Source organism: Takifugu flavidus, chromosome 6 (assembly GCF_003711565.1).
Source record: "Takifugu flavidus isolate HTHZ2018 chromosome 6, ASM371156v2, whole genome shotgun sequence".
Classification (NCBI taxonomy): Eukaryota; Metazoa; Chordata; class Actinopteri; order Tetraodontiformes; family Tetraodontidae; genus Takifugu; species Takifugu flavidus.
In genome coordinates, this window is record NC_079525.1 from 1,666,405 (window position 1) to 1,693,784 (window position 27,380).

The 27,380-nt window shown below is 46.0% G+C and overlaps 2 protein-coding genes and 2 long non-coding RNA genes across 6 annotated transcripts; 2 read left to right on the plus strand and 2 right to left on the minus strand.

Annotated features, from left to right (window-relative positions):
• Window positions 1-546: 546 nt before the first annotated feature.
• On the minus strand, window positions 547-4,560 carry fgf8b (fibroblast growth factor 8b). Its single transcript, XM_057036642.1, has 5 exons — window positions 3,600-4,560; window positions 3,479-3,515; window positions 2,767-2,947; window positions 1,517-1,623; window positions 547-1,381 (listed from the first exon to the last, which is right to left on the minus strand). The coding sequence occupies exons 1-5, from the start codon at window positions 3,656-3,658 to the stop codon at window positions 1,085-1,087; spliced, it is 681 nt and encodes a 226-aa protein (XP_056892622.1). The 5' UTR covers window positions 3,659-4,560; the 3' UTR covers window positions 547-1,084.
• Window positions 2,721-7,221, plus strand: LOC130527858 (uncharacterized). The gene is made up of 3 exons (XR_008951140.1): window positions 2,721-2,854; window positions 4,609-4,669; window positions 6,457-7,221. It is a non-coding gene; the product is annotated as an uncharacterized LOC130527858 (long non-coding RNA).
• Window positions 7,222-17,775: 10,554 nt separating this feature from the next.
• LOC130527845 (uncharacterized) lies at window positions 17,776-24,107 on the plus strand. 3 transcript variants are annotated; one of them, XR_008951138.1, is made up of 7 exons: window positions 17,781-18,125; window positions 18,399-19,202; window positions 19,494-19,554; window positions 19,646-19,790; window positions 21,993-22,199; window positions 22,303-22,820; window positions 23,046-24,107. It is a non-coding gene; the product is annotated as an uncharacterized LOC130527845 (long non-coding RNA). The 3 variants fall into 3 exon arrangements; XR_008951139.1 differs by lacking the exon at window positions 18,399-19,202 and having other exon boundaries at window positions 17,776-18,125; XR_008951137.1 differs by lacking the exons at window positions 17,781-18,125; window positions 21,993-22,199 and having other exon boundaries at window positions 19,054-19,202.
• slc2a15b (solute carrier family 2 member 15b) lies at window positions 18,782-26,228 on the minus strand. The gene is made up of 12 exons (XM_057036621.1): window positions 26,027-26,228; window positions 25,208-25,306; window positions 23,256-23,416; window positions 23,063-23,187; window positions 22,704-22,849; window positions 22,263-22,395; window positions 21,975-22,162; window positions 21,266-21,376; window positions 20,937-21,038; window positions 20,656-20,731; window positions 19,648-19,775; window positions 18,782-19,578 (listed from the first exon to the last, which is right to left on the minus strand). The coding sequence occupies exons 1-12, from the start codon at window positions 26,066-26,068 to the stop codon at window positions 19,360-19,362; spliced, it is 1,530 nt and encodes a 509-aa protein (XP_056892601.1). The 5' UTR covers window positions 26,069-26,228; the 3' UTR covers window positions 18,782-19,359.
• Window positions 26,229-27,380: the final 1,152 nt, after the last annotated feature.

Sequence of the window (27,380 nt, forward strand, 5' to 3'; positions counted from 1 at the left end):
TCAGCTGCCTCTGGGAAGAGGGCTTCTTTTCTGCCTCCCTTTCATCCCGAATGCCTCTTCCCAGCCATTCCCCCTCTTTCAGACGATGCCACATTTTGCCACACAGTCTCTGATGCCCCCCCGCCCCCCAGCCTCCCCTTACCCCTCCCTGTGTGACTGGCTTCTTTTTGATAACTGACCCCTCCTCGTGTTATTATTCGAACCCACTATTGTATAACATGCCCTTTTATATGAGCTTTCACAAAGGGCCCATTTGATCAGAGGGTTACGGTGTTCGATCGTGAGAAATGCAACTACATGGTGGTAACCTTTGTTTGGGCCAAAATGGTGGGCTGACCTCATCGCTTTTAACGCATAGCTCAGGCCATTCAGCACCAAGTCTCACTTGCTGAGCACATTGAATTCAGTAGCCTGTCACAGATATTGCCCCTCAGTTATCTGGGTCTCCAGCTTGAAAAAGAAAAACACCGTTTTGGGAGCAACATATGCTTCCTTCCCTCGCTGAAACAACCTCGCAAGTGTGAAGCCAAGCAGCGTGTGAAGATATATATTTTTAGTTGTTTAATATACACTCTACAATAAATAGTTGGATCATTTGACATCATTTACATTTGTACAATAATATATATTTTTATATTTAGAAAGAAAATGTTAATCTTCTCCAAATTGACCTCCTAATGGGACAAAACGTCAACTGAGACTCAGATAGCTGCCACATCTATAGGTTCATCATACTCAATTAACATTCCTTTTTTTTTTGGGGGGGGGGGGGGTGAAGGGACTAAGCCCTCAACAGGGGTTCCAAAACTTGTCAACACTCAACTCCTCCGTTCTTTCCTTGACCCCCTGATTTAATAACTAAAAATCAGTCTTTCTTTCTGTGTGAAGTGAGAATAACTAGCAGATTAGAAAGTCAAGGTTTACATACAATCCAGTACAAAGAAATAGACGGAGTCCAACAAAAAGAGGCAAAAAGTGTACGGGCAAATGACTACGAGAGTTAGGTGCCCCGGGACGCTTCTGCTTTCTTCCTCCGGTAGTGGTTTTTCATAAGTCCACAGTTTTGCTTGGGCGGTTTTACCCTTCAGCGGGGCGCTGAGCGCTGCTGATGGGGCAATTTAGTCCGCTTGTTTAAAGAGTGCACTGGGACGGCGAGAGGAAGCACATCAAATGGCCTCCTCTCGCTAAGCAAGTGCCCCCTGGGTAGGCGCTTCATGAAGTGGGCCTCCCTCTGGTGCTGCTTGGTTTTGGAGGCCTTTTTGGGCCGGCCCTTCCGTGTGAAAGCCATGTACCAGCCCTCGTACTTGGCATTCTGCAGCGCCGTGTAGTTGTTTTCTAGAACAATCTCAGTGAAGATGCAGTCTTTGCCACGGCCTTTCCGCTTTTAGAAAGAAAATGAAGAAAGAGGGTGGGGGGAGAGAGTTCAAGCTTTTTCGAATAGTTTCTAGGAGGGACAGGAACTGACTCTATTTTCAGAGGACTTCGGTAAAAAAAATTACTCTGAAATCCAGCTTACCTTTCCGATCAGCTTTCCCCTCTTGTTCATACATATGTAGTATCCTGTTTTCACACCTTTAATACGAATGCGGCTTCCAAACGAGTCTGTCTCCACCTCCAGTTTAGCTGTATAGACAGAAAAAGATTTCAGATAACGAGCTAACGCGATGCAGACGAGCAGACTGTTGCGCAACTTATTCAGGAAAGCTGCAGTAAAATGGATTAGTGATTGCATAATTGCTGCGTTCACTGATACTGTATCCACCTTCGACAACCGCCATCACCATCGTGTTTTGCATGTTAAGATTGCTGTTGTGAGTCTGTAACTTGTGCGCTGTGATGCGAGTTGGGCCGAGGATAAAGCAGAGGAAGACTCCTGCGCTCAGGGACGCAGCCACACACACAGAGCAGCGGTCAGATTTGGGCCACTTACAAGAGTGACACCCACTTATGGGTGTATATGTGCAGCTGATGCATGCATGACTGACTCGCTCCACCTCTCTAAATGGCTTTGTGTGTATGTGTGTGTCGGTTAAGAATTTTAAAAGACAAAAGGGCACGCAGCCGCCGTCAAGGCAGGCGAAGGTGTAAAGCGAAGTTGCTGACTTCACCGCTCCTTATAAATTGAGTCATGCATTGAGTTGTAATGCAGTGAAAATTCCTCATAAAGTGAGCTTCCAAAAGGAAGCAGACCCACCAAAAGCCTGTTTTCTTTCCTGCAGCATAGTGGCAAAAAAGTTACTTCTTGAAGTTTGGGGAAGACAGTTTTTTTTTGTGTGTGTGTGTGTTGTTGTTTGTTTTTTGTGGACGGCAACCCTGATGCCACATATTACATACATTTTTAGTGCTTCTGCAAGTTTTACCGAAAAATATTTATGCCATTTGAAACTTCCGGGCTTTTAGTAATATAATATACTATATAATATAGTATATAATAATTATAATAAAAATAATTTCCTGGTTTTGTGTGTGTGTACGTGTCCCTTTATCAGCTTAAGAAACCAAACTTTACTATTTATCAAAAAATTAATAATGTTTAAATTGAAAAGGCCTCCTGCCGTAGGCTATATAAGTTCACTCGGTGACCATTACATGTAAGTTACGCTTTTCATACGTTTTATTTCTAAAATGTGCGCGATACAGCACAACTCTCGCGATATGTTGCGCGTTTCTCGTTTTAATTAATTGACCCGCTGCTTCCTGTCGGGACGCTTTACTTAATTAAGACATTTTAATGCAAACTGCAGCGGTTCACTTCGTGGTTCTCACCATACACGGCTCCGTCGTCGCCGTTTGCGTTCACCCTCTTGTTGGCCAGGACCTGGACGTGTTTCCCGCTGGTTCGGCTGTACAGCTGGTAGGTTCGGGTCAACCTGCGGCTCATTCTGTCCGACAGTCGGCTCTGCTCTGTGACATGGTGCTTGAAATTCGGCGGAGACTGTGCGGTGTTCTGTCGGACAATAGGAAACACATGTCACGGCGCATGAAATTGCGTTTTAATCTTGTACCCGGGGAAGACTGAAAAATGTTAACTGCTGGGCGCCGCGGCGAGGGCCCGGGCCCACAGTTCATTATGTCATTCATCAGGTTTAACTGGGATCATCCTGTCTCACCTTCTCCCCTGTATTTGGACACAATCGAGAGTATTTTTTGGAGATGCTTTCAGGGACCCTCGGGAATGACGATTCCCCTCTGATTGGTTGTTTTTACCACTGATGAACTTTCACCCCTTCCTGACTTCTTTTCTCATCGCAGCCGCCCTCCGTCCACATGTGTTTTAACAATCACTTTTTCGGCCGGATCGGACCTCTTTTCAAGATGTTTGAAACGTTGCCAAACGCGCTCATAATAAAATGTTGTGTTTTTTTTATATTCTTAATGCAGCCGGTTGCAGAGACGCGCACGCAGGAGGCAAAGAACGTGTCCACTTGTATTTATGAGGCATCAGTGTGTTTTATGTTCAAGTTAAATTGCGACTTACCTGTGCGTAAAAACACAGCGCAGTGAAATGTATTAACCTGAAACAGCAAGAAACAGGAACACTTAAAACTGCTCTTCCGTTCCGTATTGTTCTGCATAAATAAATAGAGGTCTTTACTCACAGATACCCCAACCTCGATGTTCTCAGCCTCATCTTGTAATAATTCAAATACTGCTTCATGAATATTCCACTGTTTACTGCCGGGAGACCGCGGAAATAAACTTCTCCAGTTGAGATTTCACTTCGGGTTTATCCTTCTCGTTCCACATTGAAAGGCGACGAGCGTGATCACAAGGAACTCCAAAACAAACAGGATCCAGTGCAGTTATGGGATGCACTCGGTTTTTTTTTTTTTTAACTGTCCAAAAGTTAAAAATTAAAATTCTAAGTCCGTCGCAGATGTCGCCGGTGTCTCCATCAAACGCTTATTTCCGTCAAACACTCACAAAGTAGAGGCTTTTCAATTTAAAGTATTTTTTGGGGGGGAAGTGGTGGTTTTACGCACAATTCTTTGCGCAGCAGGAGAGACGTGCGCCCCCCGAAAAATTGCGTTTTTTAATTACCAAAACAAGGCGAAGCTGCGCGCGTCCGTCTAAAAGATGCGCGTCCAGTTAAAGTCTAACGTCCAGCTTCCTCCCACGTGTGTTTCTTGCGGTCGTCTCCAGCCCTCGTAGCCAACAGCATCTGTCTTCCTCTACATTTAAATGCTTTAACTTGCGGGAAAGTCAATATCCTCCGCGAAAGCAGGCGGAGCTTTTAAGCCGGAGCCAATTTGAAACGGAATACTTAAACACTTCGCCTGCGTCCGTTTGCTGACAGCTCCATCAACGCGGCGTCCGCCAGCAAGTGCAGTGAATGGATTTAAACCACATGAAGATCAAATATGAAAGCGTAGCAGCAGGTCCGTGTTCTGGACTGCCACAATATCAGGCGACAGCTTAAGTTTCCTTTTCTTTGCAATCACTCACATGAATCTGGTTGACACAGGCCAGGATGTTGCTGGTTTTAATCCGTGTTAGATCAGAGTGCACTTGCCTTGTTTTTTTATAACTTAAAGGAGGGAGGAGGGGGGATCCTTGGTATGTACTTGTGAAAATCTACAGTTACATTAACTTATTCCCTGACTGCAGGTTTGAGGTAGTTTGGTGGTCCCACAGGACGGAGCCTGATGTGCTTTTTCATCCTACATATGTAAGTAATATGTATTCCATGTGAACGCGCGACACAGAATGGTTTTCACATAAAACGGAAAGTCTTTGACTTGGATACAAATGCTCTCTTGCTCACCATCATTCTTCCATAACTTCTCACAGTCCTGCTTTTTCCTTGGTCCCAGTCTGCAGCTTTCCCAGCACGGCGTCACGCATCGTGCAGTTGTACAGTAATTATTCATTGTGACAACAGGGCGACAGGGTGGCCCTCAGTGGCCCCCAGGCAGGGAAAGGGCCCTATGTTAAACGGGGCACTTCGAACTTTGGCTGTCAGACACAAACATCTGAGATTATTGATCACGGACATTTGAAATCCATCAAAAAGTCGCATCTCCAGAATCCTTCAGGGGCTAAAATTTTACTTTTGGTTTTGGGATTTTATGATAAAACTAGTATTAAATGTGAGTGTAGATATTAGATCAGGTTTTAGAGGTCAACTTAAGTCACTTTAAAAGTAAAATTGTTTTTGTCCAAGAAGCTTAACGGTGCTCCTGTGTGTCCAACATCAAGAATGTATCTAATTCACAATTTAAAATAATGTTTTTTCTAAAAATGAGCTATTAGGAAACTGCTTATACAGTAAAGGCTAAGCTGACTTGAACTTATGACATGACCACAACATACACAGACGTGCTATAGTTTAAGTTCCATCTCCAAAGAAACATGACCATCAAATGCATCACGACAGGCCAGCACAACAACGATTAATGTCTATTTTATAAAAAAAAAAAAAGGCTCCCATTCAAGCAGTTTGCACGTAACATAAAGGTTCTGGGTCTTACCTAAAACTTCCTATTTCCTCTTTTGCCCTGCGACTAGAATGGAGCAAAAGCACAGCAATTAAAAAAAAAAAATTGCAAATAAACCTATATGGAAACATAGACCTCCTTGGACTTCACCCTCTTAATACACTTAATTTAAAAGTGCTTAAATATCAATTCACCAGTTTGGGCTTTTATAGTTGTAATGAGCCCAAACAGATTTTCATATTTTAGGTGTTACAGAATGGAGGCCTGTAGTGAACAGCCTGGGAAACGAAAGGCCTCCTCAAACAGAGCAGCTGCACCAAAGTACAATATATATATGTATAATTACGAGTCGGGTCCATATCTGAGCTGTAAATCAGTCACTTCAGCTGGTGCAGGGGATTTAAAGAGTGAAAATAGACCTGCCTTATTAGCTCCAGAGGGACGCCGCAGCAGAGAGCTTTTGCCACCTGGAACAATTCAGCTTTGTACTTTAATATTTTGACCCCAACGGAGCGACGATTGCCCATCCAAATATGAAATCCACATGCATTAAAGAGATTTGATTTTTATGGAGGCCGCGGAATAACTCCTCAAAAGCACCGGTCTGACTTTCTGAACTCCCAGATTAGCACAGTCGCAAGTGGTTTCAGGAAAATGTGATTGAGAATAAGAGTCCTCCAGATGACTGACTGGTGTGTAGCAGCGCATACCTCAAAGTAAAGAACACTCATCATTTCAGAACTGCGACATTTCTCCTTCTTTTTTTGTTATTAAAGTTCCGCGGGCTGACGGTCTCATCGCGGTCCCGTCGCATCATCACTCGGGCTCGTTATGAGCGCTGCGGATTGACAGACGTGATGTTTCTGTTGCCTCTTCGTGGACATGAATGTCTTCATGTCTGAACCTTCTGCTCGGCGAAGCTCCATTAAATCAAGATGCGTCTGTTTCCTTCGTTTGGATCGATGAATCACTTCTGTTGAGTAAACTGCTCATATATCTCTCAACATTACCTCTGCAGACGGCTGAGTTTCAGACGCTGGGAAGCACTTCGTTGCTGCTCCTCTGCATGACAGTCAGCAGCTTCCCTCCCTGTTTACAGCCGTTGCGGCCTCGAGACAGGCGAGACCAGACCATGACCCCGCTGAGGCCCTGGCAAGGAAAAGACTTTTTCAGTGATAATTGTCCCAAACGGCCAAGATCCAAATATTTCTCCTTGTTTTTTGGAATAATCAACAAATCTGGCCTAGCAACACTCCTCTCATCCCCTTTCTGTGAAGCTTTCATGGTCACAGGAGCTGCAATAATACACCAGCCATCCCAGAGGCAGGAATACACCATGGACTGGTCCCAGTTCTTTTCCAGTTTGGCTAATTTGACCGACAAGCGACCAAAGACTTTAGTGATCATCTGCTCGACTTCTTTACAAATGTCCTCCAACAAATACGCATGTTGGTTTCCTGTCATTACTTGGTGGTGTTCACAGAACAGCACAGCCAAGAGTTTGTCTCCCACAGTTGCTCTTAAATCCACAATGTGGCGTTTTTACAGCCTCACTTTGTGTCTGTTAAAGAAAAGAGTTATGGTGTGCTAATTATGGAGTGTTAGAGGATTTGGGGCTGCACGCACACAAGACACAAATGAGAGCTCACACTAAATGGATTCTTTCAATTAGGCCCTGGACAAGGAGCAAAGTTCTCTAGCTTTGTGCATTGATTGCTCTGTCGGGTCCATCGTTTGTAATTAACAGGAGATGCTAATAAATGCATAGCAGACCTAACTGTCATGTGCCAGACTCTGTCCCCTTGTTTTAATACTAAAAGTGGGTCTGTAAGGATTCATCCAGCGGGGTAAAGACCTGCCAGAGTGCTACGGATGATACATCTAAAGGCAGCAAAGGTGATCTGTTTTAATACAGAGCAGCACTAGTGTGGACCCCTGAACGCTGCATGCACTCACATTTCAAGTCAGTTTGCTTGTCTGCGGCAAAATACTATTAGTGAAATTGAAGATTTTATCATTCGAAACACAAGATTTACGAGCCCTGCAGCAGCCAGTCTCCGAGAAATGAATTAAATGTTTTGGCTTTTGTGATGGGAGCTCTGCTGTCATCCATCTTCACATGTAACTTTTACACAACCTGCTTTTTTTTTGGAGGGGGGAGGGGGGGGGTAATATTTGACTGAGAACAGTTGTATCGGTAATATGCAGTCCGCTCGTCGGCTGGGCTTTACAACAGCTACTTCCAATTTATGAACTCCTCTGTTTCTGCAGATGTGAATGACAGTCAGTTAAGACGACCTGTCACAAAGGTTTCGCTAAAATTCTCCAGACCGCACATGAAAGCTTTCTCAGAGACTCCATCAAAAGCCATCATTTTTTATTCTCATTTTTTACATACCGAGCTGTCTGCTGCCTCACTCCTGCAACCCTCTGGTGTCCAGCTTTTCTTGCCTCTTAATGAGCTTGAGAACATTTGACGGTCGTCCAAGATTTGCCCCCAGATCTTGATTCCTTTGCCTTTTCTCCTGGTCTCCCAGTGCTGCTTTTCTCATTTGGGTCCCTGCTTCCAAAGTAAAGCCAAGGTCCTGGTATCAGCAGATTAGGTGCAGAAACAGCAATCAGACTCCACAGGGAAGCCTTTTGGCAAAGATGCTCTTTAGTTATTGTTAGAGGAGTGACTGAATGTCTGAAAAGGCCTCGGAGTAGACAACCAATGAAAGGGACTATTTGCCCGAGTTAACGCGAGACGTAAAAATACCTACTCTTGTATAAGACAGCAGCTGTGGAAAGGAAGAAGCCAGGGACAAAGAGGAAAAACAGTCAGGGAGGGAGATCGAGAGACATGACGAATATGTCGGTCACCTCATAAACCTCAGCGTTTTATTAGAAAAGAACCTTCTCAGTTATCCACTTGTAATTATGCTATTAATTACACGTTTTAACAACACCGCAAACCACATAAGGTGCCCGCGACCACAGGACACACTCATATTTACCTTAAAGAAGAGTGAGCATCTATTTATTTTTTAGAATCACCAGCTAAATCCTTCCCTGGTGTCCTTGAGCCTTGTTGAAATGGCCATTATTTAAAGGTTCTTTTTCAGCGTATTATATCATGGTATAAGTTCTAACGTGCCAGAACCAGTCCCATGCTGCTGGACCCGGGCCCGGGAAGGGGTCAGAGGGGTTTCGTAGGCCCAGACAACCTGGCGATAAAAACGTGCAACAGTTGTACAAACTATTGGCTTCTCTCACTTCAGTTGAGTTCAATCAAGCCAACAATCGTTCGCTTGACTGAAAAAGAAAAAAAAAAAATCCTCGGAATTTTTTCGCTATTATAAGTGCGATTATAAGCGGGGGAGGGGGCATCGCCCAACGTAGCTCGATCACCCGGCGGTGAATTTGGTGTCAGGAAGCCAGGCCTGGGAAAAGAGCTACTGTGAGAGAATTTGGAAAGTCGGCTCAAAGCTTTCGCCACCAAATGACGTCGGAGGTGTTTGAGCGGGGGGGGGGACGAATGAGTTTTTAACTGGATGAAATGACTGTCTGGGAATGACCCTGGTGTGTAGAAATCATTAAGGGGACCCAAATGTGTTCTGCATAAAGGCTCAGAGTGGTGTAGTGACATTATAGGAGGCTCTGCAGAAGGCTTTAACAAGTACTTTAACACAGTAGCAGCTCAGTTCTGTCCCTCAGCCTCCGTTTCATCACTCAGGCCCACGCCGACGTCCCCGTCGGAGGGGCAAGGTTTGTGGCCGTGAGGTAGCAAACTGCTAAAGTGTCCCTCCGTCAGAGGTCCTCTGTTCCAGCCACTTGGATGGTTCTCCTTGTGACCCCCCCCCATCCTGAAGGGTGCTTGATTTACTGTCTTGTAAACACATAGGAAGTAGCATTGAAAACGGTTTCAAAAGTCAATAAAGCAGACATGATTTCTTGTATTGGGGGGGTCAAGTAGCCTCCCCTCCCTTTTCCGTTACTCCCTCTCTGGCATCAATGTCTTTCCTTCGTATGTCATCTGTATGTTTTGTTCCTTCCTCCTTCTTTCAGTTCCCGTTTCCAGATTCCCCCCCCCCTCCGCTGTGCTCACTGCTTCTCCGGCTCTGCCTTTTTTTATTTCATGGGTTGGGGTAGTGGACAGCCAGAGCAATGGCTTTAACAGGCCTACCTGCAGGGCTGCTTAGGGCGGCTCTTTCATCTGGGCTCTGGAGAAAGAAGCCCCCAGCCCTGAAACATCTGTGTGGACCTGGGAGTGAGAGGGCCGTGGAAAACACAGCAGCGTAAGAAAGGAAATTCAAAGACCCTCAGGGAATCTTACTTTATTTTCTCCATCTCTCTCATTCGACCTTTGTTAGCTCCCCTCGCTCTATACCCCCCCCCGCTCATGATCCCAGAAAGTTTTGCTCCAACTTTTCTTTTTCCTGCCGTCGCTTTTCACAGGGGGGCTCGTTCGATACGAACCCCCCCTTTTACCGCCATAACTCTGCCCTGCGATGTGATCTCAGATAGCGAGGCGGCGTTTTGGCGGTTAAAGCGGGGTGTGGCAGCCTGTTGCAGCCTGCCGTGACACTTTACAGGCACCAGGAGCAGCGCCTTGAGAAAAATGGAGCCGTCGGTTCATCTGTTTAGCTGTCATATCGAATAACATAAAGCACTCAACAGAGTACATGCCTCCACCACCCACCTGAGCTAACACACACACACACACACACACGGAGAGAGACGGAGAAAGAGAAAGAAAGAAAGGGAATACCAGCTGTGTGTGAAGGGACTTCAACAGCCCGGTTTTTCTTGGGCATTGACCTGCTGACCAGCCTTTTGTTCGGCATCTGTATGAGTATCAGAACCCCGACGGAATATTTATTATTCAGAAATAATATTGTTTAATCCAAGCATCTGCATGCGTCAATCCTTCATTCTTCCTGAATCAAAATGAGTGAGCTGCAGCTCCAAAAGATGATTTTTCTGAATGTTTCTTCTTATCTTCGGCCTGATGTAGTTCTGCTGCAGCCCCTTTAAAAACAAGGGGTTGGAGGATTAGAGGCGAACGTAATGTCCCTCGTGCATCATCAGCATCAGTGCTGGGGTGAGATCACCGCCCTCATGCTCCTCCAAGAGGTGAGGTATAATTGTATCACCCGTTGTTGATGCTCCATAACGTTCTCGCGGGTGTTGCAGCAGTAGCGCCTTTCTTTTTTGGGGGGGGGGGATTTCTTAATTTCAGGCTGCGTATCCGACTTCTGACCTCTTTTCCGCACGTTGGCTGAAGGGATTTCTTGGCTCGGACAGGGTTTGGCTTGCTGGGACGCGAGCGAAGATGCGTGCGACGTAGTTTTGAGGCTGATTTCGATCTTACATGTTCAGGGTGTGTCAACGTTTGTGCGGGAATTAAGATGATCAAGTCCACAGACTTGACTTCGCTGGCTGGTCTGGAACCTCCTATCAATGTGGGCGGGAATGATTTAATAAATGGTTCGACACAGGAAAACTGCAGCAGATTAAACTATGTTGTAATGAATTAATAGCAGGAATCCAGGAGACACTAATAAAACAGGTTTGCTGAAATTTCCATCCTGTCGTCAGCAGAGGAACGCCGACAAGAATCTGATTACGCATTTTCCACTGCGTTATTGTCAAGTATTTTAAAGGCCACTTAAGAAACAGGACTTTAATGGTATCATATTTAGGATTACCAGTTAAGTATTCCAGCAGCTCGTCCCACCCAGTCAGTTTCAAGCCAACTTGAGAAGATGTAAAAAACTGGAATGAGAATTACCTGACTCCTCTCTCCTCCTCCTTCTCCCGTCCCCAGGAGAACCTTTAAGGAGATAAATTTATAAAATGTTTAACAAGAAGGAAAGAAAACAGCAGGATGTAGAAAGAGGCAAAGGTGTGGGCGGGCGGGCGGTTATGGAACCGGGCAAACTGAGGCAGGTAGCAGAGTTAAAAAGCAGGGACGAGGAGTCCAGCGGGGAGTAGAAGAAGAGAGCGCTGTCGTGTTTGTTTAGTTCACCTTCAAAAGCTTAATTATTTTACCATGCTGTGCCTGCAGAGACCAGAGGATCCACTGGGCGCTCTCCCCCGTCTCCCTCAGGACTTCACCTTTGATACACTTTCAACTGTCCCATCTGAAAATGTAAAACTTCCATCGACAAGAACTTTGCTAACCCCTAAGATCGAGCGTAGCATTTTTAGTAGCAACGCCGCCGTCTCCGTCTCCTAAATCCTCCCATGCTGAGCCAATCAATCATTCTGCGGCTCTGCGGCAGCGGGATGCCTACGGGGCGCTTTCCTTTCCAGTAACTGTCACCAAAAGGTGAATCAAGGGGGGGGAAACACTGAATGGGAAACGGCAGCCTGCAGATTTAGCTTAACCTGACTTTAAAGTGTCTAAACGCGCGTTGCGCCGCTTTGCAATCGCTGATTTTTGTGCCTGGCTGACTCCTGAGGCGCCGCGGCTATCCAGCTGCATTGTTATTTTAACTGGCTGGGGAGCAGGGACCCCATAAAGGCCCCGCACAAATGGCTGAGAAACCAGGTTTTACACCATTTCAAGTTCTTCTGCATTTAGAAGATGTGGTAATGGCTTACATTTACTTGATATTTGACAGATTCATAGCACATCAATACAATAAACCCTTTCACATCTGTAAAACATATATTCTGTACATCTGGACTGTTGCTATTACACGACTGTTGCAGGGCCTGCAGAGGGTATAGCCCCTCTCACAACTCTAGATTCCTTTAGCTTGGCTGATGAACCCACATTTTCATATATATTAGCATAAATAATGAGTTTCAGATTGGATTTTTTTAAAAAAATGTGACACCTTTACTTCACTTGTAAACCAGGAATCTTGTGCAGGCAAGCACACAGCAGCTCAATTTACACCAAATGGGAATGCCAGTCACTCTAGGAATTTCTATATGTTATTACTGTGGTCTAGACAGCCATAGGACAGGTGTCTTTAACAGCGATGGTGTATATCGACGTTTCTTACTGATGATTTTGTTCCAGGGACCAACGTTCTGAATAAACAGCAGCATTTAATTGGAATGACTTCTGTTTATTTTTGGAGGTGTAATGTTGGACATTCCAGCTTGGCAGAGACACAGAGGACAGGCTGGGAAAGACCAGACGGACCTTTTCATCCTGGGAAAAAGTAAAAGAAAAATCACCTTCCCTCATTTTAGATTTGACATGTTTGCATTATATTATCTATCTATCTATCTATCTATCTATCTATCTATCTATCTATCTATCTATCTATCTATCTATCTATCTATCTATCTATCTATCTATCTATCTATATCTATCTATCTATCTATCTATCTATCTATCTATCTATCTATCTATCTATCTATCTATCTATCTATCTATCTAGTCACAGAAGAATCTACCATCCCTCTGCTTTTCTCCTGTTTTTTATGTCTTTACCTTCTTCCTTATCGTCCCTTCCTACAACATTCTGTCTTTTCCATTTACCTGATACTCGTCTTTGATCTCCTCTGACCTTCCCGTCTCTCTCTGGACTTTCCTTCCTGTATCTTCTACCTCTCTTCCTCCCCTCCTTCTTTATCCTGCTCTCCCTGTTCTTCTTTGATCCTCCACAACCCTCTGTGGTCTCCAACCAGTGGGACCAGTTAGACCTCGTAGGCGCAGGTCTTTTTCGCCGCTGCCGTGTGGTCGATATTACCTTCTGCTCTAAAACGACCTCTGCGTCTCACAGTGCGACCCCCACCACCAGACTCTTTGGGTGGGTTTTGGATGGTCGGGCGGTGTGTGTTTGTGTGTGTGTGTGTGTGTGTGTGTGTGTGGGGGGGGGGGGGGTAGTGGAGCTCAGGGACCACCAACTCTCTTTTGAACCCCTGTCCTCAGTAAAATCCCTAATGAGCTTTAACCTGATGAGAAAAAAAGAACCCCACTCAGTAAGAGAAACTAAAAATTGCCGCTCAAATCTGATGTGGTTCACCTCCGTGTGCGTTGCCAGTGCACCACCGGGCCTGCGAGTGTGGTAAACAAACCCCCTTTTAGTGCCAAAGCGTCTCCATTCACCCTCCTTTCACCCTCACCACAACTGCCAGGAATGCTTTTAACAATTCACTGTCAGACACGGAGCAACGTGGGACGCTGGAGATTGTTACATTCCAAAGTGCCGCATTTCTTTTTTCTTTTTTTTTTAGCTGCTCTTCACATGTCAATCAGCGGCACTATCTCCTTGTCGCCCCTTTAAACCCCCTCCGTCTCCAAACACGCACCGGCCGAGTCCGCTTTTCCGCGTCTAAGGATACAGTCATCAGTGCTTTAAGCGCAGAAGAATGTGGGTCCTATGGCGGCTGTAGGACACACAAACAGAGGTTTCTCAGACTTCACTCACAGGACTCCTCCACCCTCAACATCTGTGATGTGGGTCACCGAGGAGCACCTCTCCTCTGCTGAAATGCACAAAGCAGCAGGTCTCTTTTAACAAGGAGCCTCTGGAAAAAGCAAAAAAAAAAAAAGAGAGAGAGAAGAAAGTGTAGGTTTCCAGGATCATAACTCATCTCATCCAGTGAGTTTTCATTCCACAGATATGAGGATTTCTTGCAGGGTTCGCTTCTGATTTTAAGGCCAGTTGAATTCTGCTCCATGAATCACAACGCGCTCTGCTCTGCCTCGCTTGGCGTGAGCGATCAGGCCTGGAAGGTCACACAGATAGAGCACCATCGCCTAATGCCTGACTCTCGACAGCTCTGCTCACACACTTACAGTCGGGATAACGGTCCTGGTGAGATTCTCGGGCACATTATCAGTGCGCTGAAAGCACCTGACTGGTATGTGACAGTGGCAGTTAGTGACAGTTCTCCTTTAAAGCAGGGGGAGCGGGGGAGGGCAGGAAGGGTGAAGGATTGATCCATTTGATACCAGCCCTGCTGGGTACTTGACAGAAGCTGTCAGTGAGGCTGGAGGAGGGTGGTGCTTATCGATCAAACACCCCTCCTATCTGCTGCTCTGACCTTCATGTCCCGAGGTGCTCCGTTGGGGTGGGAGACTCTAATGAGAGACAGGGGACCTGTGTTTGGCCATCTTCTTTTTTTTTTTTCTTCTCAGCTTTGTGCTTTTAAAACCAGAAGAAAGAGCTAAACAGAAAAATTGCCCACTTTAAATGCAGCATCAATGCTGCGCGCTAATGCACACAAACTGTGAGTGTATGTATTTAAAATAAAATAGCAAATTCATAGACAAGAAAATAATTCGATCAAAATAGAATATGAGTGTAAGCGCCCTTAACATATAGAAATGAATAATTTAATGTCAATAATTATTTATTTAATGCTGGATTTGGAATTGTCCAACAGGTCATGAATGATAATTTCTTCCAACAAGGTCCAGCACTTAAATAAAAAACATATTTATATTCTATTCTGATTTGTCACACTATAATTTAAACTCTTTTGATAACTGCACATATCACAGAGCATTTCTAAGAGCTGTCTTTTGGTTCATTCCTGTTCATTGCTGCTGCAGAGATTAGAGAAAGAGCGCCACCTAGCGGTCTTCCAACAAGGCCTTTGCATGCATCTCAGAGCAATGATGCAGGAGCTGCACTTCTGTCCTGCAAGGCTGTGGAAGAGAATCACTCTGTTCATTTATGATTTATAGGCTCCGACCTTCTCATTGGGTCTCATTTTTGAGTTGTTTCTGGAGGTGAGAAGGCGGATGAGACGCACGCGAGCGGTGGTCTGGTCAATAGACGCCCCCTACTGTTCATTTATTATTATTATTATGTTTTACCTCTGATATATTTGAACTTAAATCACTGCAGGAGAGCTAATATGCCGCATCAACACTTGCCATCAGGTGTAAAATTCAATCTCGTTGCATTTAGACACAATTTTCTCTAAATCTGCATTTTTTTATTCCCCACAAGCCTCATAGACACGAGCCCATTTTCTCTCTGCCCCAACCTTCCTGATCTATAAATACTCTCTCATCAGCAGAGCTTGGCTCGACCCCCGGCCTTTCTCCGTCCAGCAGGGCTGTGATTTATGGGGGCTCAGGGTGGTGCTAACCTTGCACTTGGGCCCTGGCAGTATAAATGATGACAGGTCAGTGGCACTGCGGATAGAGGGCAGAGATTTTCTTTCTTCTCCCCTCCCTCCCTTCCTCTCTCTCTCTCTTTCGTGTTTGTCCTGTTATCACTAGCATGATGAAGACATCATCATCCTCTCCAGAGTATAAATAGTGCTGGATCAGGTGACAGCGTTTGGCCCCGGCCTTTGATGGGAGCTTTAATTTCATGCCTAATTTCTCTCAGCGCAGTGACGATCGATGCTGCCCTGTCTGTGCTCCCCATCCCTCTGCTTCCCTCCGCAGTGAAGAAAGAGGGAGCGAAGAAGGATAAACGTACGCAGCTGACTGATGTGTTGGCTCACCTGTAAACACACACACACACGTGCGCGCGTGCGTGCATGAGCAGCTTTCACAGGATGCAATAGGAGTGGAGATGGGGAGGTTCATTTCTGTGCTTTGTGAGCAGGGCTGACTGGAACGATCAATGCAGCTGGAACAGATAGCTTTGGAAATAAGAGCAACAAGCAAACTATGACCGCGCCGCCACCTGTGTGTTGTGCGTGCCGCCATGATAAATAAAAGCCCTCTGCCTCCCTCTCGTAGCCCCGGGGAGGCATTGAACTCTAGCCCCTCCATAATGACTTTGTCTGCCTATCGATCCAGCTATGATCCATGTACTGTAATTCTTATATCATCAGCCGCAGCCCCAGCAATAACTCCAAGTCATATTTCGGGGGCCTCCCGTCCACTTGACAACTTAATGATGCAGAGGGCCTTGCCGAGTTTGCCCCCTTCCTCCCTCCCCCCCTCCTCCTCCTGCAGGGCTCTAATTTCTCCTTGTTCTTTTAGACTAATATCAGCAAAGGCTGCTCTCTGAGGATTCTCCTGTCTGAAGCCACATATCTTCTTCTCCTCACCTGTGCACTTGCAGTGTAGTGCATGGGTTATGCTGTCCAGGACCGCCGTGCATCTGTCTCTGATTTGGCGCACAGTCCCTGCAGGCTCCTGAGGAGGCTCAGACATCCCTCTTTAGACTCTGTTCCTTTTCTGCCTCTGAGTCAGAGCTATATTTCATTGTCATTTCAACCCTCTCCTCTTAGCCTGGGCGTAATAGCAGGAGATATATGGTGCCGCATTTGGGGGGGCCTTCTGAGCTTCCTCAGCCTTTTAGAAAAAATGTTGTCAGTGTGACAAAACAGCAGCTCCAAGGCGCCCGGGCACAAAAGCCACACCGTGCTTATCCACGGGCGATTTTTGGAATATCCTGTACTGATCTTTTTAGTAAAGAGACGGCATCTGGATCAGGATGAGTTGGAGGAGTCACCTGGGACAGAGTCATAGCTCATCTCTGTCACGCTGTCTGGCCAAAGGCTATACAGTAGGCTGTCCATCAGTTCTGTTTTATAGGAACTGATTTAGAAGGTAGGCCTTGGATCCTGAGCTAATGAAGAAGCCTGTGATTGTACAGGACTGTCTGACACACCATGGGATGGATGAGCACCAGCCTGACAAAGAAACAGCAAAAAAAAAAAAGGAATTTCAATGTACGGAGCGACAGGACAGGCCGAGATGGTGAAGCCTGGACAGGAATGATATATCCTGTCATGGGTCTGAGATGAGAAAAGGCAGATCATGTTCAACCTGTGGGGAGGGAGCCAATGGAGACTTGTCACAATCTTCAGTGCCAGCAGACTTTGCAGTGTCATGGTAACCAAAATTGAGGAAATCTCACCCAATCTTGTCCTTTCACCCCCATGCAAAAAAAGAAGAAGCAGTATTTACATGGCGTCTGCAAAACCAGGCGTGCCCTCCTATTTAACTTCCCTTCTTTCTTCCCTTCACAGCTTCTGTCCATCCCACATCCAACAAGTAACCATCTCAAGCTTCTTCTTTCCTGCTCCCTCACACCTCCCTCCTCCTCTCCTCTCCTCTCCTCTCCTCTCCTCCTCTCCTCTCCTCTCCTCTCCTCCTCCTCTCCTCTCCTCTCCCCTCCCCTCCCCTCCTCCTCCTCTCCTCTCCCCTCCCCTCCTCTCCTCTCTCTCCTCTCCTCTCCTCTCCTCTCCTCCTCCTCTCCTCTCCTCCTCTCCTCTCCTCTCCTCTCCCCTCTTCTCCTCTCCTCTCCTCTCCTCTCCTCTCCTCCTCTCCTCTCCTCTCCTCTCCTCTCCTCTCCTCTCCTCTCCTCTCCTCTCCTCTCCTCTCCGCCACCCCTCCACCACTCCCCCAGCCTTAATTGGGAGTCAGGGAGAGCGGTGGAAATCGCATTAACGCGGGCCCTGCCTGGGTGTGCCATCCATCTTCTTTTTTATTACGCCGCGCCGGGGCTGCCTGGGCGCTGCCGTTCGATTTGTCACCGGCCTCGTTCGCTGATAACAGGCATTTGTCATCGCCTTGCCTCCCTGTTAATGTTATCATCTCCTCCCTGACAGCCGCCCTCCGCCGGGGAGCGCCGGCGACAAAGCACATCCGTCAAGCGAATATTTCCACGGCTAAGGGGACCGCACACTGCAATAAGCCACATTAAAGCCTTTATGAAGGGCGCGCACCGTGCGCGATCGCGCGCGCGCGCGCCGGATCGCGTAGCGCACTTGTCAGTGCTGTAAAAGAGGAGAGGTGGGGGCCGACAGGGAGAGGACGAGGTAATTTGTTGCAATTAATTACGCAGCGAGTGCGGCTTTGTTGTGTGGGAGAGCATTTTATCTGTTGGAACGCGTCCTTCGCCTGGCTGTGATGCTATTTGTTTGATTTATAGCTTCTGCTTAGCCGAGGCGGGGCGAGCCTGCGTGTGCGCGTCTTTCCACGTGTGCGCAACGCTGTGGCATTATCCACAGAAATATACTGTAGTCCTGGTGACAGGGAGCCCTTTGTTCCGTCTGAACAGTCACACTGCCCCCTGTTTGTCCCCCTCCCAGGACTTTCCATTCGTCATTCAGAAGCGTATCAACAACTCAAAAGGTTGACTCCCAATCAACCAGCGCGCCTCGCCTCGCCTTTCCGTGCGTGATGTGTTTTCAAATGGCCGTGGAACTCAGATATGGCTGAAAGGAAGAGGGAAGAAAGCCCTCTGATCCCGAACTTTGTGCCGTGGTGCAGCATCCTCTTGTTTCTCAGTCTCCTCTGTGTTGTCAGGACAAGCGGGGAGTGACAGCATTTATCCATCTGCCTCAGCTGGGGGTTTTGTGGGCCCCTTGTGCGGGAGCTGACTGATGGATCTGGGGCCTACAGGCGCTGGGAGATCTGAGAGACAGAGAGGCGACACCTCTCATCCTTCAACAGAGAGAAGGACTCCAAAATCTGCCAGCAAACTTTTTATTGTCAGAGAAATTGTTAACCTTAGAAACGATGGTTTTCAGTGTGTTGTCTTGGAAAATCCAGGTTGAAACCAGGCTTCCATTGCTGCTTTATCCTTTTATTGACTCCACTTTGGACGAGCTGTATTTTTAAACACAAGACAAGCTGAGCACCAACAAACTCAGGCTAGCTCACATTCCTGAGCACAAAAATGAAGTGTTGCTACTATGACATTCAATGTTTTCCCCCTTTTTCAGCGCTCAAGTGGTTATGAGACCTGTTGATAAAGAGTGAAGCTAATGTGCGGATTAAAACTTCTGAGGGCTGGAAAGCTGTGGGAAAACAGCTCATTTTCCATCAACGCTTTGAGTCGCGTAGGAATCGATTGCGAGGGCACCGACGGCGGATCTGATGTGAGCGACCATGTGAGTCCTTTCCCACATGACGAACAGCAGCTGCATATAGACTTAAGGGCAACCTTTCAAACTGGAAATAATGAATGTGCGTCAGTTTGTGCGGGCGCCAGTTGTCACGTGACGTAGCACACGACCCGCAACTCTAGAAGGTGTTATGTCTATGTCTCTAATGGCGCCCGAGGGTTCCGTAACCGTTCATCGTGGTCAGGTTCAGATGACCGTTGGACGTCAGCTCCTCTTTGTCGATGTTGTTATTGGTGGCGAACATCTGGCTGATCTCCATGAAAGTTTTGTTCCTAGTCTCAGGAATGATGAAGAATGTGTAGAGAGCCACTCCCAAGCAGATCCCACAGAAGATCAGGTAACAGTAGGGACCCATTGAGATCTGTGGTGGTGAGGGAGAGAGTTGAATTTTCATTTTAAAAAAAATAAAATCAAATTTTTATGCTCAGACCTCTAGAAAAGGAAAGACGAAGCCGATGGTGAAGTTTGACAACCAGTTCAGGCATCCAGCCACGGAGTAGGCAGCAGGTCGGTGAGACTGTTTGAAGAGCTCTGCTGTGATGAGGAACGGCACGCCAGCTGGGAAGGCAACAGGTAACAGTAGAAGGCAACAAAATCAGAGTTGAACACCAGTTCTGCTGAGCCCACAAATCCCTTTTATCAGATGTCCTGTCAGTCATCTGTTGACCCTCTCGGTCAGAATACCAGAATATTTTAGACAAGGAGAAAATTCATTAGTCCAACGTGCAGTATCTCTGAGATGTGGATTTAGGCTTAAACACATCGTTCTTCATTGTTAGATGTGAAAGCTATGAAGGAGAAATATGCCTTAATATGCTCTAATGACGAGCTTTCCAAATAATGTCCTCATTATCTGTGCGTGGTAATTGCATAGAGGAAGATTTAATGCCGTCCAACCATTAGCTACGCCATCGTTTGTCAGCATCTGTGTTACGTATGGGTTTGGGGGGGTGGGGGTGCCGCACATGTGATGGAAATGGTATTTATCATGGCTGGCTTATGAACAATGAGCCATTAAAAGTCTAATTGTAGCAGCAGAAAACTCCCATCCTATCCACCAGACATAGATTCTGCTTCCTCGTGTAGCCCGATTTGTCCTAATTCATCATCCTCCCAGGTCCGCTCAACGTGACTCCCAAAGTCGGCAGCGATTGCCTCTTAATTCACCCCGCTCAAGTAGTACAGTGTGCAAATGACTACAGGAAGAGGTGTAACGTGCCAGCTGTGATGTCCTAATTTACAAGACAAATGAAATGCAATCTATACCCCGTCAGAAGAGGAGCAGGGAGGGAGCTTTGCTGGGTTGGTTTTTTTTAAACCAGCGCCTGCTGTTGTGAAAGATTCCAGCAGGGAGCAGTGTTCTCTTACACACAGAGACGAAGGGCTACGCTGGGTGTGGAGCAACTCCTTCCCAGACCTTTAGCTGGCTGAAGCTTACCTGGGCCTATACAGAATCCAGCAATAATGCCAACAACGCAGGCCACGCTGACGTAGCGCAAGACTGGCAGCTGCACCTGTGACAGATAAAGTCGGGAGTCAGTTTGAGTTGGGGGGGGGTTTGCTGGAGGAATGTATGAAACCATTTAAATTGCTAGTGTAGCCCAACTACGATTTTGGTTAAAACTGGTTCTTTTGAATTCCGATTCCAAGGCCGTCGACCGTGTCGTCCTTTGGAAAAAACGGGGGCCAAGAGAGGCGGGGTGTCGGGTGAGGCTGTACCTGGAAGAGGGCTGTTATTGTAATCCCGAAACAGCAGAGCCCCATAAAGAAGAAGCCACCAATCATGAGAGGCCGTCTGCCCAGACGCTCGATCGTAAAACACTGCAAAAGACAGAAACTGCAGTGAGCAGCGCGCAGACGGCAGAGAGACGTGACTTTTTGATCCCATTCAGGATCACTGCGACACAAAAAAAGCCCCTTAACACACGGAATAATGAACCATCATCAACTATAACGTCAGACTGACTCTGGCCTGACAATATTTCCACTAAAACAGGTATTTCAGACAGTGAATCTACTAATATCATCATGTTACATGTGAAACTCACCCCCAGCATTCCAGAAATGACCTCAATGGCGCCAGTTCCCACTGTTGTGTACTGAATGTACGATTCCGGGATTCCTGCATTCCTAAATATTTCATTTGTGTAGAACCAGATCTGAAAATGAAAGTGACGCATTTATTAATAAACACACAGACGCTTTCAAACTTTTTTTTCCCCTTCCTTTTTAAGCTGCTGTGCTTGTTTGGGGTTTCCGCGCGATCCATCAAAGTGATCGTTATCACCACGCCAACCATCACTCACGCATTTGAGGGGCGGCGCCTCATCAGCGCGGACTTCTGACAAGCGCTCCCCTTGAAGTTAATTTGCGCGTTCTCATTAATCACACTTGCTGATGCAACATCCATCATTGGCGAGGTGTGGACGAGACCGCGGTTGGCGCGCTTAAACGCTGTCTTCTTGATTTAGTAAGCGGACGTGAACTATTTCATCACCATTGCCGCGCTCGAGCGTGTGAGACGGAAGGCATCACACGGAACGTCGTCCACGGCTCAAGTTGGGGAGCACGTATGGAGAAGGCCAGAAAATAATGAGGCGTGCTCCTGTTGCCCCCTGCTTAGACGCTGAATCTGGTGCACAAACATATGGAGGTGCAGATGGGTGGGGAGCACCTGCTGTACTAATAACAGCAGTGTGTTTACATACATGTAAGAGCGCGCACACACACACACACACACACAGATTTTTGACCTACTGCGTCGATTCCGGACAGCTGCATGCCGATGTTGACCACTGCGATGGTGATGACCTGCCAGCGGACGCTGCGGTCTATGAGCAGGCCCCAGACGGAGACCGACTCGATGGAGGACAGAGAGCGCTGCTCCTCCTGCATCTCCTCCACCTCCACCTGGATGTTTTCATTCTTGCGGTACCACTTCAGGGCTGAACGAGCGAAAGAAAATCCGCTAATATCAGTCGGGTGAAGATGGTGAAAAATTTCAATTCGGGTCGGGGGAAATCTCCAAAGGCTCAACTTTGTAACCTGCAATGGTGGCATGGATGTTTCCCTTCTCTATCAACAGGTACCGTGGACTCTCTGGAAACCATGGCAACAGCATCAGCTGGATCGCAGTAGGAAACACAACCAGGGACAAGAGCAGAGGCCAGTATTCTTCCTGTGAGGGGGGAAAGACATTTACCAAAAAACCTTACCCTGTGAAAAAGCTATCATCTATATTATATCCAAGTATAAGTAAATCTGAGCCAGTGGAAATAGAATTAGAGAATTTCCCAAGATTTTTTTATTATATCTTTGTTTTTCTGCTCTTAGGTCTTGTGGTTTCCTGTGTCTAATGGGACAGCTCATCCAGCTCAATTACAGATAATAGAGTCCTCTTTTCACCCCCTTCCTGCTTCCCTCCCATGTCACCCAGTCTCATGCGTGACCAAACAGACCAGCGTTTAAACGCCAGTGGGGTGGTACCTTTCCCAGCAGCTCAGAGAGTCCCAAGACCTGAGCGAGGAAGACTCCGAGACAAATGTGAATACTGGGAATGAGGCTCAGGAAGCCTCGCCGGCTCTTGGGGGCAACTTCACCGAGGTACATCGGCACCACACTGAGACAAATACCTGAGGGTTAAAAACAATTACCATGTGCATAATTGTGTGTTTAATTAATGCATTATGGTTCTGTCTTAATGAGCATAATTTGGTGAGCATCCGTACTAGCATTTACGCTGAAAGGGACAAGAATATATACAATTATGCATTTTCATTGGCGAAAATGTGGTTAGAGATTCAACGTGATACAGTGTAATTCCTCCAGGAATGAGGCGAGCCTACCTGAGTGCACCCCCGTGATGAAACGTCCAATTATGACCATGGCAGGCATCCTGCAGGCCCTGCTGAAGCCCATCAGAGCCCCCCCAATAAAGACCAGCACAGTAGCTCTCACCAGGGTCCCTTTCCTGTGCGGACACACGGTCATCTTAAACAGGCATAGAGGATATCTCAAAGATCCATCACACACACTAACCTTCCGTATCTGGTGACCAGCCTGCTCACCAGCAGGGCGCCGATCATCCCGCCAATAGCAAAGATGGACACGGTGAGGGAGTACAAGACAGTGATGAAGTTCTCATCTGGAGTCCACCCGAAGTCTTCTATGAGTGTTTCATTGTAGAATTTTTTGATGTACTGGTGGAAAACAAAAGCAGCATTTAAGGTGTCGCAGGAGTAAGTATATAAAGGAAAAAGCCAAAACGTCAAGAGTGCATTTTGTATTGAAAGAAAAACCCAAATCGCCACATCAGAATCGTAGCTTAAAGGCATTAGGTTCTGTTTGGCTCATTGTTGTGAGCTGAAGTCTCTGGTGTATCGCAAGTAAGAAGAAGCACTGACACTTTATTAACGATTTAAATGCCTTTTATGCTGCATTTAATCTGATTATGACTGCGCTGTCTCAATGCACTTCCTGTCTACTCACATGACAGGAAGTAAAATCCCATGACCATAGCGGGATCACATGCTCCCTAAAACTGTCGCCCATTATTTTAGCCCCCTGGTGCACCTAGTGATGTCGAGACCACCCTACAAAAAATGCACATTTTCTATTCAGATCTATTTTGCAGGAATGTAATGATTTAAGAGGATTGTGTTAAATGTGAAACGTTATAATATGGTGGAGTGTTGCACACATGAATTGAGCCACGGCCGACTGACAGGTTTTGTTATGCAACCTGTAACAGTTCATGTCCTTTTATTCCTTTTCCTCACTACTTTGTGGTGAAAGGAAGCAGGCAGTCTGGAGTAGTAATAATAGTAGTAGTAGTAGTAGTAATAATAATAATAAAACAAGAAATAACAAGAATTAAACACATTAAGCTTGGCCTGTTTGGTTGTATAAGCATGTAAGAGAAAGGAGTCCATTTATTTATTTTATTATTATCATTTGAGTACTGCTTTCAGTTTCACGCAATTTGGCACCAATTGGACCTTGTGCCACATCTAAACCGTTCTAACAGAACCAGCGAGTCCCACATGGACGTGTGAAGTCACATGGTTAAAATAGGTGCACAGCGCTTTTTTTGTGACAGGGTGACGCGTTTCGGTTGGTACAGAACTATTTCTGATAGTATCTGAGGCTGGTTTGACCCACAGTCTGACCAAAATGATCCTGACTCTGAAATAACAGTAACAGTATGTTGAGAGTGACACGTAAAAGCCAGAACGATAGATTAAACAGGATACTTCTAACCTGGGTAAAACATGACTGATAAACAAATATACAGTAAGAAATTAGCCTCAGATTTCTTTTAAATAGAGACGGGATTCTTCCAAGAAAAATCAGAATTAAAAAAATGACTAGTAGGGCCCATTCAGGGACACCTAATGTAGGTCTGACGTAATCTGATTAGATTAAAAATGGTCTAGAAAGTTAATATAATGAAAGTTAATATAATACAGTAGTGAAAGTCAACAACAACAATAAACAACTGAGAAATAATTTACAAAAGGGAACCCACAAATTGACAAACCTTCCCAGGCACCTAAAAGGTGTATTAATATCTTTACAGAACAGGTAAGAAAGAAATTAACTGGACAAATTTGAGTCACAAACATGGAATAAAATGAGAAAATCCCAGAATACGTGGGAGTGCATCGGCGCTCACACGCTGTTGAACAAGATTTATCTGTACTTTATCTGTACTTCAGCGAATCAGACGAAAAAACAGTCACATGATGGCTAAAACATAAAAATCCCTGACATTTAATACAGCATGCAGCAGTCTCAAGACCAACTGATACACAAACCCGCATGAATTCACGTGGTGATATCTTGGTTATCATCACGTGTGATCTACGCCTACAGTCCAATTACCTGCGGTTCCTGCGCCGAAGCTATGTAACATTTCATCATTATTCTGTTTTCTGGCCATCACCTTAATGATAATACTGAGGGTGTTAGGTGAAGGTAATGGCACCAACCTCTGCAGGAGAGTTGACAACTGCCAGATTGTAGCCATAGAGCAGAGAGCTGCCGAACGACGACAGCAAAGCTGCTGCCAGGAGAGACTTTGTGAGATGCTGCAGAAACAGAGAAAACAAATGAGGTGGCAAAAACAAATGGTGGAATAAGCCCCGCCCCTCCATTTCAGGTAGTGAGCAACATGTGACCGTTAGCGCAGGTGAACGCACCAACCCCCCCCCCCCCCCAAGTGCAGCTCCTGGAAAAACAGTGTTTAGAAAGAATGTGACATTAGTTAAAAAGGATCAACTGTGAGCTTCTGGAGGCCCACGTGATCACATAAGCCCCCCTCCATCTTCAAAGGAGATTATTTAATCCGCACTTGCACCGACACACCGTGTTGGCCGTAACCCTGGACTCCATCACTGATCTCTTACCTCCAGGGTTGATCGTGATGTCTTCGCGAATGTCTGCGTGTTTGGTTGGAGAAACGATGGCTGCACAATAGGACCCCCCCCCCCCCCCCCCACACACACACACACACACACTGACCCCACAGGTGACAAGACCTTTTATCAAATAAAAGCACCTGCGGCGCTGCTTTTCACCTTTTCACCCAGATCAGCTTCCTGCATCATCAGGATTATGATGCATCACTTTATTTCTTTAGATCACAGGCATTTAGGAAGTTTTACGATCCAAAGAAGCTAATTCATGATATTCAGTAGACAGAAAAAAAACCCCAAAATGTATCAGAATTAAAATAATTGCGTGGCAAAAAACACCAAAGCGTTGTGACAATGATATGACACTAACAAACTGAAGTTTTAAACACTCACCGTCCTGATCTTAACCTTCTCCACTAAAAGTCCCTCCGCCATTTATTCGTCAATAAACTCCCCTCCTATTCGATTACTGGACTCAGGAACGGACCATCTGCTTTGTAAAAACTTCTCCGCGCTGCCATTTGTAGCTTCGACCCGCGTTGTTGTGTCACATGCGTGGGAGGCGGGTCTGCTGGGTTCGGCGCGTCAAAACTTCGGGACTCGCGCCCGTGAGCGCCGAGAATCGATTATTAATCGATCAGCGCGAGGCTGATCACAAGGTCCGCGAGGTGGATCGATCCATGACGATGTGTTCTAATGTCGGGGATGAGATTTCCAAAAGAAAGTTAGTTGGTTCAAAAAAGTGGAAAAAGTTCCAGTGAGACTCTTGATATGATATAATATCATATATAATATGAATAATACATTTGCTGGGGGGAAACAAATTAAAATCACTTTATTTCCACATCGCCAACATAAAGCATGCAAATATCCCAAATAAAAAAAAGTTTTTTCAAAACTTAAAATCCAATTTAGCTCTTGTAAATATGTGACAGATGTATTTATTCTTCTGTTGATCTTAAGGGAGTTTTTGAGTCAATGACCATTGATAAAAAAGGAAAACCCTCTCCCAGAAAGGGGTTCAGCAAATATTATAAGAAAATTATAGCAGAATAAAACTATATATTTATACAGTTCTATACTCACTCCCTTCCCATGACTTGCTGCTCTTCTTTTATTAAGTTATTCCTCAAAATAACACATGAAGAAGGCTTTGTGTCACAGTGCGCTCTGTTTACCATCTGTCTGTGTCATGACCTTCATCTATGCCCAACATTTACTGTGAAGATCAAATGGCTTGTGTCACATGATGCTTACAGCTGTATATGTGGCTTCATGCAGATTTTCTGTAAATAATTAATTATGCCGGCAAAATAAAAGAAAAAACAGGAAGCACCCAGATGAGTGTCTCTGCGAAACATCCCACGCTCGCCTGTGAGTGGGGGGCTCCTTCGGTAGCTACAAACTTAGAGACAAACTTTGGCTGCAGTATCACATTTATAAAAGGTTCACAGGAGGAGGAAGATTTTGTTGAGCGTGGCTGCTCGGTTTCAGTGCTGCTGCGTATTTGTGAAATGACAATTACAATAAAACCTAGAAATGAAAAAAGGGAAAACTCGAGATATGATCATAGGGGAGGGACCCTCCTGCTGATGGCTGGCTGGGCAGAGAGGGAGGAGAAGGGGCAAAGAGATTAGATGGAAGAGAGAATAGGCATAGATCATGCAAATACAAGCTGTCAGTATAAGAGTGGAGTGGGTCAGCGGGGTCAGAGGTCAGCAGGTCAGCGTGCAAGGACAGGACAGGA

Excerpts from the sequence above, each read along its gene's own strand:
- slc2a15b (XM_057036621.1), bottom strand. The coding sequence starts at position 26,068 with ATGGCGGAGGGACTTTTAGTGGAGAAGGTTAAGATCAGGACG. Across the intron at positions 25,307-26,026 it reads AGAAGGTTAAGATCAGGACG|CATCTCACAAAGTCTCTCCT; the intron begins GTGAGTGTTTAA and ends CTGTTTCTGCAG. Across the intron at positions 21,377-21,974 it reads AGCTGTCCGGAATCGACGCA|ATCTGGTTCTACACAAATGA; the intron begins GTAGGTCAAAAA and ends TTTCATTTTCAG.
- fgf8b (XM_057036642.1), bottom strand. The coding sequence starts at position 3,658 with ATGAAGCAGTATTTGAATTATTACAAGATGAGGCTGAGAACATCGAGG. Across the intron at positions 2,948-3,478 it reads CGCTGTGTTTTTACGCACAG|AACACCGCACAGTCTCCGCC; the intron begins GTAAGTCGCAAT and ends ATTGTCCGACAG. Across the intron at positions 1,624-2,766 it reads CGACGACGGAGCCGTGTATG|CTAAACTGGAGGTGGAGACA; the intron begins GTGAGAACCACG and ends CTGTCTATACAG.